This window comes from Rhinopithecus bieti, unplaced genomic scaffold, assembly GCF_001698545.2.
Source record: "Rhinopithecus bieti isolate Rb0 unplaced genomic scaffold, ASM169854v2 scaffold_13207, whole genome shotgun sequence".
Classification (NCBI taxonomy): Eukaryota; Metazoa; Chordata; class Mammalia; order Primates; family Cercopithecidae; genus Rhinopithecus; species Rhinopithecus bieti.
In genome coordinates, this window is record NW_016807866.1 from 1,968,757 (window position 1) to 1,978,591 (window position 9,835).

Below are 9,835 nucleotides of genomic sequence, written 5' to 3' on the forward strand. Positions count from 1 at the left end.
TGTCTCAAAAAAAAAAAAAAAAAAGGAGAGATGGGGTTTCCCTATGTTGACCAGGCTGGTCTCGAACTCCTCACCTTGTGATCTGCCCACCTTGACCTCCCAAAGTGCTGGGATTATAGGCGTGAGCCACCGCACTCGGCGCCCTGAGCTTTTTTTTCCTGCAACTAGAGGGTGTCATCTTGGGGTGAAGGGAGACAGTGAGAGATCATCAGGCATTAGATTCTCTCAGGGAGTGCACAACCTAGATCCCTCGCTTGCACAGTTCACAGGAGGGTTCGCACTCCTATGAGAATCAAATGCTGCCACTGGTCTGAGGGAGGCAGAGCTCGGGCCTAACGGAGCGATGGGGAGTGGCTGTAAATACAGATAAAAGCTCCCCTGGCTTGCTCACCTCCTGCTGTGCAGCCTGGTTCCCAAGAGACCTAGGAGTTACCCAGAGGATGGCATTTTAGAGTCCAGGCAAGACTTCGGGAAAGAATATGGTAGCTTTTAGGACAATGAGCTGACCATACTGTGCGAATAAGTAACACCCATTTATCTGGGTTGCTGCTCGAGCCATGTAGCCAGGTCAACCCAGAAAAGCTAAAACACAAGCCCCTGACTAAGGTCTGATGGTGTTTACAGAGGCATCCAGACCTGGGTGCACTTATACACTGGCACGGAAGCCACAGGCTCACAGTTCTTGGATAAGAACCCGAAAAACATGCATTAAGCAGGGTAAGCCCCAAATTATCTGGACAGCTGCTGCTGTGGGGAACTTGCCTACAGGGCTCAAGTATCTGCTAACCTCCAAGTCTCCACACCTCTACACACTCACATGTAAAGGCACCTACCCACGTGGGTTCCTGGTGACGTCACTCACCTGTCTGCTTGTTAAGAAACTGCACAACTTCCAAACCATCAGGGTAGGTCGTGTGTGTCGTCTGAGCATTTGCATAATAGTAAATCTGTAAGCACCAGAAACACCTATGTTGGGAGGCAGTTTGTGTTAACATTTTGAACCTGGATTTAATCTAGTAAAGTCCTTCCTGCAGGTGGGTAAAAGTACTGTCCCAGCAGGTGGGAGTGGGCTGATCTTGTCCATGGACACACTCCACAGCAAGGAGCCATGGGGAGAGGGGTTGTCACCCAAGCCCAGAAGTCAAGACACTGTGGCACTAGGCTAGTGGGAGAGAGGACTGGACCGAGGTAGAGTTCCCAGTCCTTCACCTGGGAGAAACACACGTTGCTCTGGCATTTTGCAGCCTCTGCCTCTAAGTCGGTGGGCGCAGCTGAGCCCCGGACAGTCAGCACCAGGACTTGGGACCACGTTTTGTGTTGTATTAAAGTGTTTATCTCCCACTCGTACGTTTGCTCTGGGGTCAGGGTGGCCACAGTGACAACTGCCACATTCAACACCTGATACAAATAACGCACAGAGACACCACCTGCCGTGACTGCGGCGCTCTTTCTAAATGCAGATCATTAACCCTGAGGCTTCCAGGCAAACCCATTAGCTGGATCCCCAAACAAAATAAAATCCCAAGAAAAATGTTCCCACTCGTCCCCCTACTGAAGATATTGAAAAGGGCAGAACAGAATGTGGGTTTTTCTCGGGAGAACAGAAAACAAGCGAGACCTGTGTTCCCAGACTTCCCCACCAGGTGCCTACTTTTACATCACACGGAAGTTCACAGCCCAAATTTCCTGCCGTAGAGAAAATAATTTCATTTTATTGACATTTTTTATAAAATATAGCATGTTACAAGTGGACCACTAGCTAGGGCTTAGAAGTATGTTTGCTATTCTTGCCTTCGAGTCTATTAATGTCAATTGAGAACTGTAAATCAAAATGATAAAAAATGAAACTTTGACTTGGGAAATTCTTAAGCCATGAAAAAATATTAATCTTGTTTGACTATGTGCTAAATGCAACCAACTTAAATCTGTAAAAAAAAAAATCTGTTTGAAAGACTGTACTTCAGGAAATAAAGAGACATTTGGAATCATCTTAATTTTCTGCTCTTGTCAAGAAGATGCAACCATCTCTTGACACTCACTCTGCATGTCACTTCCCCAAGATGAAAAGGTCACCTTCTCAGGTCTCCCTCAGGGGAACTAGGTGGGCCACCCTTGCAGAAGCCACTCAGCCCACCTAACTGCAGCTCTGCAATGTTTGGGGAAGAACCGGTGAACTCATCAGGTTGAACGTGGCTGAGAAATCCACCTTCAGAACTCTCTAAGACTGATGAGCTTCTGTCTAAAAAGCAAATAAGTTAAATTTAAAAGGATAGTGCATATACATTGTGGAAGTATCATTATCCTAATGTGATTGCTAAATTCAGTTTAAGCGAAGGTATGACCATGTTGTCTCTTGTTCATGAGATTACTAGACACATGTCAGGTCAGTTCAACAACAAATGATCCTGTAAGGAACATTAATTCTGAATACACTCCGTGGTGTTTCTTGGGCATCACTCTCTTTCGAATATTCTAACGGATCAGGAGATTCACGGATGGAAAGGCAATCTCTTGGCCCTGAAGCTGCTCACAGTCCCGCGGCAGGCAGACACAGGAGAGAAAAGCCGGATCCTTGTGACACTGGCTTATGGGACCTATGAAGGGTGAAGGAGCACCACAGGCTTCCAGGAGAGCCGGGGGTCAGGGGAGCTTCCCCAGGATGGTGTCACTGTCAGCTGAGATTATGCCTGCAGGTTGCGCAGATGCTAGCAAGTGGGTGGGAGACAAGGTTCCCCATTCTGCCCGGCACCAGCAAGTAAACTGAGATCTTGTCTGGGGGCCTGAAGGGGAGGGGGGCGGCAGGAACAAGGCAGCCAGGCTAGTGCAGACCTCATGGGAAGGGCTTCCCCACCCCACAGAGAAGTGCCGAGGGGACTGTGAGGGCACACAGAGCCTGCAGTGGTCTGAAGCAGACAGATAGTAGCAGCCTCACCTCTACAAAGATCCCTGCAGAGGCCATGAAGCAGCCTGGGGGCAGGAGGCTGGGGGAGCGGACTCAGGAGGAAGACAGTGTCGGGTTCGGCCCTGAAGGGCCACACAGGCCTTAGCCAAGGATGGGAAGGAGTCGAGGTGCCAGGCAGCCCAGGGCGAATGGTGCCCGCAGGCTTGGGCTGTGCTGTGCATAAGGGCCACACCTGAAGCTCGGCCACACCTGAGGCTTGGCCACCACATAGGCTCCATTTCTTTACCGAGATAGGTTCCTGCAGGGGTCGTGAAGCTGCTATGGTCATTTTCTGGCAGCGAGGTGAAGAGGGAATTCTTTCCTGACTCCCCCAGGGGCACTCTTGGCTCCTCCCGGCAGGACTCCCAGTGCAGGAAGCACCCACAGCTGCATGGACAGAACTGGGGCTTGGGAAAGGGGCCAGGTAGGTGCCACACGAGAGGGCACTCCATCAGGGTGGCAGCAATGCCGTGGGCCGGCAAATGGAGAAAGGGGAACAAAGCACCCAAGACCACCCAGCCCCAGCCAGACGCCTTCTGCTGGGAGTGTGCTCAGAGGGAAGTGACCACTAGGATTCGGAATCCACATGTCGGTCTCCAGTCACGGCCCCTGGAGACCCACACGTGGGCTGTGTGTGGGGTGAAGGGCTGGGGGTGTCAGCAAGTCTCACAGGTAGGAAACCAATGAGAGAATCAGACAAAAAGTGGCCACAAATTAGGCAGCTCCATGAAGGACATGTCCTTGCCATAGTAAGATGTTCTGCTCACGAGTATCCACAAGAAAGCCCCGCATTTTACAGGGAGCATGGAAACAGGAGTCCCCGACCCTGCTCACCAGCTCCTCTGGCTGCTGCCATCTGCTCCTGCCGCATGGCGGCCTGGGAAGCCTGCACTGGTGATTTTCTGCCCCTCGAGTTTTGCAGACTTCGGGAAGATGGATGCATAGCCTGGAGCAACGACAGTCACAGGCCTGCCTTGTCACAAGGTCCCTGGAGCGGGCAATACCTTGAGCCCAAAGGCTGGGAGCACAAAGCCATCTTCAGCCATCCTCGATTTCCAGCAAGACCCCAGGGCTCACCCAACAGCCCTGCACTCCACACTACAAGGTAGGTCAATTCTTTTAAAGACTCTGCAGAAATATACCAACTACAGAGCTCAGGAAAGCAACTGATTTTTAAAACCCAATTCAAGTTGTTTGCTTTTATAGCATTAAAGACATTTCTGAAGAAATTCAAGGTTTTATCTATAGAAACATAATCAGTTTAATAAATTACTCGGTTTATTTTGAATAACAAATTGAGTACTTTTATTAGACCTAAATGGAACTTTCTCTGAATCTGAATTTTCCATTCAGCCAGTGTAGAGTGACACAGGTGTCCGAGGCCACCTTTCCATCTTCAGACATCCTCCGTCTCTCTGCACAGGGCGTCGGCCTTCCAGTGGGTGTTGCTCTTCTGCCTTGACGTCTCCCGGAAAGACTTTTATCTCTATTTTCCTGTGGTGTTGTTTTCCACAAGTTAATTATTCTTATATTTAAACTCATTGGCTGAAAATAAATGTGGGAAATGTTTGCATTAGTAGCCATTATATTATTTAAAAATGTTAAGCAACACATCACACCAGCTATCACAGAATCTAGATGATTCTACCTCTGCTTCCTACAGAAGGACACACATGGCATCCACTATTTGGTGTCTCTGATTCCCCATTTTACAGCCCACGCTCCTGTGGAATTCAGGATTCCAATATGTGGCTGATATTGTAGAACAAAGGCAGCAGTGAAATAAAGTGCTTGAAACTCAATTCAAAAATGCATAATAAAAATAATTGTCTACCTTTTGCGCTATTTAAAAAGTGATGGTTTCAAGGCGTGGATAAGCCACCCATTCAGTTATCTATTTGCTCGTACATTGCCCAGCATGCCTGTGATTAACTCAGGTCCATGAGGGAGCATGAGAGAAGTCCACATCTCACAGGAGGCTGGGCCTGTGCAGTCCATCCTGGGACTTACGATGTTTTGTACTCATAGATCTGAAAAAGCTATTTTCCTACTTGTGACAAATGCTTGGAGTAGATTTCTGATCTTCCTTCAGGGAATAAAGTGTTATCTGACCAGCAGTTGCTTTGGGAAAGAATGCAAAGGGATAAATCATCTTCAGGAGTTGGGGGTATCAGTTGCTGGCTGAGGACTCACAATATTTGCCTCCTGAGTATGAGGGTGACACAAAGCTAGGACAGGAAGAGACACACTGGCTGGCAGAATGTTCTAAAGAGGACCTAATTTTAACAAAGAAAAATTTGATAGAGACTGCTGAGACCAGTTCAGACAGGGAGACCCTAAACCAGTGGCGCTAGAGGAATTCAAGACACACGCACAGAAGTATAGCGTGTGGAGTGGGAAATCAGGGGACTCGCAGCCTTCAGAGCTGAGAGCCATGAACAGAGATTTACCCACATATTTATTGACAGTAAGCCAGTGATAATTTGATTGTTTCTATAGATCATAGATTACCTAAAAGCATTCTTCCTTATGGGAAACAAAGGGATGGACCAAAACAAAGGGATGGGGTCTGGCTAGATATCTGCAGCAGGAGCAAGGCCTTAAGGCACAGATCACTCATGCTATTGTTTGTAGTTTAAGAACGCATTTAAGCAGTTTTCCACCCTGGGTGGGCCAGGTGTTCCTTGCCCTCATTCTGGTAAACCCACAACCTTCAGTGTGGGCATCATGGCCATCACAAACATGTCACAGTGCTGCAGAGATTTTGTTTATGGCCAGTTTTGGGGCCAGTTTATGGCCAGATTTGGGGGCCTATTCCCAACAAGAGACAAAATAGCATCCTGTACTGTGGCTCCCAAGCTAACAGTGCCACCCCTGTTCAGAGGAGTCCACGCCGACAAGCAGCAGGTGCAAGATGGCAGTGCAGAAGCAGGGAGCACGGGAGGCTGCGAGCCCCGAGACACAATGGCCACAGAGCGTGGAGACAGTGCCACGCACATCACCTCCGCAGGCTGCACCCATGGAAAGAAAGCCCCCAAGTCCATTTGGCCCAGCAGACACTTGCTGCTGTGAGTGCACTCAGAGGGAAGCAGCAGGAGGACTTGGAATCTGCTCTGCAGCAAGAAGTGCTAAGGGTTGGGATCTTGTTTGAAAGGCATGCACCCGTGTCCTTGGAAGAACACAGGACTCCAGGGAGCACCATGCTCACCCAGGGAGGAGAAACTGTGTGGTGAGGAGCTGATGGGCTGTGTGTGTTTGGGTACAGAACTTCTGCTGCTCTTTACAGATGATAAGCACAAAGGTTCACCTTTGGAGGAGCTGAATTGTTAGTTGACGATCTTTGTCCCAGGAGAGTGACACTCTGATTCTTGCGGCCAACGTATTTGGGCATTGTCTCTTCATCAGCCGACGGAGGTGAAATTTTTCCAAAAGCGGGTTCCAATGCCTAAAAGACAAAATGCAGGGAAAATGTTCACGTTTTCGAAGGTAAAATAAATCCAAATTTTAATACAATCAAGAATAATTGGAATGTCCTAGAAAACATTACAGTACCAGGTAGGGGGAATTGGACTGGGTTTTCCCCCTAACGCGTTGATAAGAACAGAAACCCTCACCAAAGGTTTGAGAAGGAAACTGTGGAGCTGATGTTTGCTTTGTGTTTCTTATTGGGGTTCCTTGTTTCAAAATGATCACCGGATCCCAAAGGCTACAGAATAAACAATACCCAACGTATCTTCCTTTAGGCTCCTGTGTCTCCAACCAGGAAGGTGTTAACGGAGGAAGAAAATGTGATACTACTTCTAGTGTTATCTCTACAACTTGTCTAAGGTTCAAAATGCAAGTTCCCAACTTTCCCTGTTATCAGCAGACTGACCTGGAGCAGCGTGATCCTTCAGGTGGGATGAGGTATGTGGGGTCTGGAATGTTAAATTATTCACCGCTCTCCCCTCTGAGGAGGAGGAGGGGGTGAGAAGGGGAGAGAGCTGCTATGAACGAACCCTTAATATCAGATCCAGAGTGGCTCACCCATACAGCCGTGCCCGCGTTCCGTGGGTGCTCACGCCTCAGCCTTTTAGATATTCAGTCCCTAAAACTGCAACTACACACAGCTACACCTATGCATATGTAAAGTGTGGGATTCACATATCCCATCCTCTTTCTTCAAATCAGGTGTGCTCTTGTGAGCGTAGATCTTGTTCTTATAAACAGCTCCATGGTGACCAGTACAATGCACAGAATGGAAAAATATTTGGAAATTCACCAAGCTCTAATTTCGAAATAAGAGAATGATCAAAAACTGTAGGGCATGTGAAGACTGAATAAGACTCCACTGACTCTTGGGGTAATTGCTATGGTTACATTTCTCCCAACACACAATGACCCAAATGGGGCAGTAGATACTATTTTTGAGGAACTGGCATACAATATATGCAGGGAAAAAATCCCTGTGGGTCTTCTTAGGTTCTCCCCACAGAAGGTGGACAATCCTGGCCAGTATTTGTGGCAATTTCCCCCTCTCTTCCTCTGATGGAGGAACAGCCTGCCCAGCTTCTGCTCTTCCTTCCACAGAAGGACCAGGCGCTTTGCTGTGCTGAGAGGCTAAACCCACTTTCTTTCTGAGGCAACAGAAGCCATCTCCATGGAAACAAAGCTCCCGCAGAGCTCCCAAAGACTGGGAATAACTTCCAAGATTTCCCATAATTTCTTGTAGAGGAACTTGTGGCTGTTCTCGCTGTGCTTGGAGAACAGAATACAGAGCAGGCTCCTCTGGAATATATTCAGTGGGTGCGTGTGTGTGTGTGTGTGTGTGTGTGTGTGTGTGTGTGTGTTGTAATCACTGTGCTGTATCGGAAATATTCTAAGTCCTGGAAGTACCGATTTAAAAGTTCACACAATAAGTGCAGCTAGGAAATGTTAGTAGTTTTCTTAATCCGCTAAGAAATATCCCCACTTACATTTGGAGGGTGTTCGCGTGGTTCCATGTGCCATTACCTGTGCGTATAATTTTAATGATTCAAGTTGCTTAGACCCATGTGTGGGAAACAGAACCCAGACAAGGAAGTGGTAACACTGGCCACATTCACACGCTCTTAGGCTGGTTCTTTGAGCCATGTGATCAAACGTGAAAGCTCAGTGTTCTGTAAAGGCAGGCTGGTGCTGGGAGGCACCGACTACTTCAGCAGGAGAATGCTGGTTCTTCGTTTGGGATAGAGCAGGGTAGTGATACAGGATGGGGGCAGGAAAGTCCTGGGTAGAGAAGGACGGGTCCCTGGCTAGGGCTCCACCCCCGGGCCTGTGCCCATGGACCCAGGCATTTCTGCTTTTGGGCCCAAATGTTGCATTTCCTAAGACCACCCTGGCCTGCCACACTCCCATCCTATGCCTATAAAAACCCCGAGACCCTAGCAGGCAGAGACACAAGTGGCTGGTTGTCGAGAAGAACACAATGGCCAAAGAGCACACCAGCAGACACAGCAGACACAGCAGACACCAACAGGGCATTGACTGGTGGAATGACACAGAGTTTGCTCGGGGTGATGGGAGGAGAGTCCAGCCGCTGGGCAGCCCAACTCCAAGGGGAAAACTGCCTTCCCATTCCATCTCCCTTCTGGCTCCCCCATCTGCTGAGAGCTATCACCACTCAATAAAAAAACCTTGCACCCATCCTCTAAGCCTACATGTGATCTGATTTTTCAGGTACACCAAGGCAAGAACCCAGGACACAGAAAGCCCTCTGTCCATGTGATAAGCCAGAGGGTCTAATTGAGCTGATAAACACAAACTGCCTAGAGATGGCTAAATCAAAGAGCTCCCGCCCTGTAACACACACCCACTGGCGCTTCAGCTGGAAACATTCACCCCTAGACACTGCCGTGGGGTCAGAGCCCCACAGCCTGCCGGTCTGTATGTTCCCCTAGAGGTTTGAGCAGTGGAGAACCAAAGAAGCGAGCCACACCCCCATCGCACACCCTGTGAGGGGGACAAGGGAACTTTCCCCATTTCAACAGGTCTCTATTGCATTCTACACAGCTGCCCTCGAGGATGAACAGAAGGACGGCAGGCTACTGAGCTGGCTCTGCAGTTACCCTGGGTTCAAATCCCAGCTCCATGTTCTCCAGCCCGTGGCCATGATGGAGTTAGTTTTAGTATCCATTTCATAGGGTCGTCATAGAGAGTAAGACCGTACAGCTCTGTATCTAGCCCACGTAAAGTCCACAGTAAGGGTTTGCTGCTGTTGTCCTAAGATGTCTTAGAACTCTAGACTTGAGACACACAGCCTGGGGGCGGCAATGCTTCTGTCTGCTGGAGTGCCAGGTGAGAGGCCTGATGTATCCAGTTCTTATTAATCATTACTTACAGGAAGTGAAGCTGATTGGAAGTTAGCAACCCCTCCCACCACCTGGAGCGTGAGCGATACCACGTCACTCAGCAATAAAGCCCACATCTTTATGGGGACGCTATTTTCACATAATGCAAATGGTACAAAAACACAAATGCACTTTTGGTACCAGAGCGCGTGATTCTTGCCCCGCATGTTGGGACGCTGCAGATTTCTGCCTGGCTTCCCACCACTGCAGCTGCAGAGATATCAGCTTTTCTCGGAGCTCCATGTTCTGCTTCCTCAAAGCATCTATAGGACTCCCGAGTTTTCCATGAACATCAGCCCACAGCGACTTCTGTCTCCCGAGCTCTTGGTGGAGTCTGATGATCTGCTGCTGTAATGGCTGTTAGTGGGAAGAGAACACCAGAAAAACCTCTCAGACATCACAACGGGCACATTTATCTGCACAATACTCAAGCCCCCTCTGATGTAAGACCAACACTATTCCTGGAATAAAAGACACCCGATGAGATAAACAGAACAACCACAGCCTTTTCTTCCTTTCTTTCTTT

At 48.7% G+C, this 9,835-nt stretch overlaps 1 protein-coding gene across 2 annotated transcripts in view; it reads right to left on the reverse strand.

Annotated features, from left to right (window-relative positions):
* Positions 1 to 1,653: 1,653 nt before the first annotated feature.
* Positions 1,654 to 9,835, reverse strand: part of TCP10L (t-complex 10 like) — a 13,035-nt gene continuing 4,853 nt past the window's right edge. Inside the window, exons 3-8 of one of the 2 annotated variants that reach the window (XM_017883899.1) lie at positions 9,451 to 9,666; positions 6,249 to 6,386; positions 4,328 to 4,486; positions 3,776 to 3,887; positions 2,146 to 2,239; positions 1,654 to 1,693 (exon numbers count right to left, since the gene is read on the reverse strand). In XM_017883899.1, coding sequence (XP_017739388.1) covers positions 1,654 to 1,693; positions 2,146 to 2,239; positions 3,776 to 3,887; positions 4,328 to 4,486; positions 6,249 to 6,386; positions 9,451 to 9,666 — 759 coding nt within the window. Of the gene's footprint in view, positions 1,694 to 2,145; positions 2,240 to 2,403; positions 4,487 to 6,248; positions 6,387 to 9,450; positions 9,667 to 9,835 lie in introns of those variants that run through there. The other variant, XM_017883900.1, reaches the window with a different exon arrangement.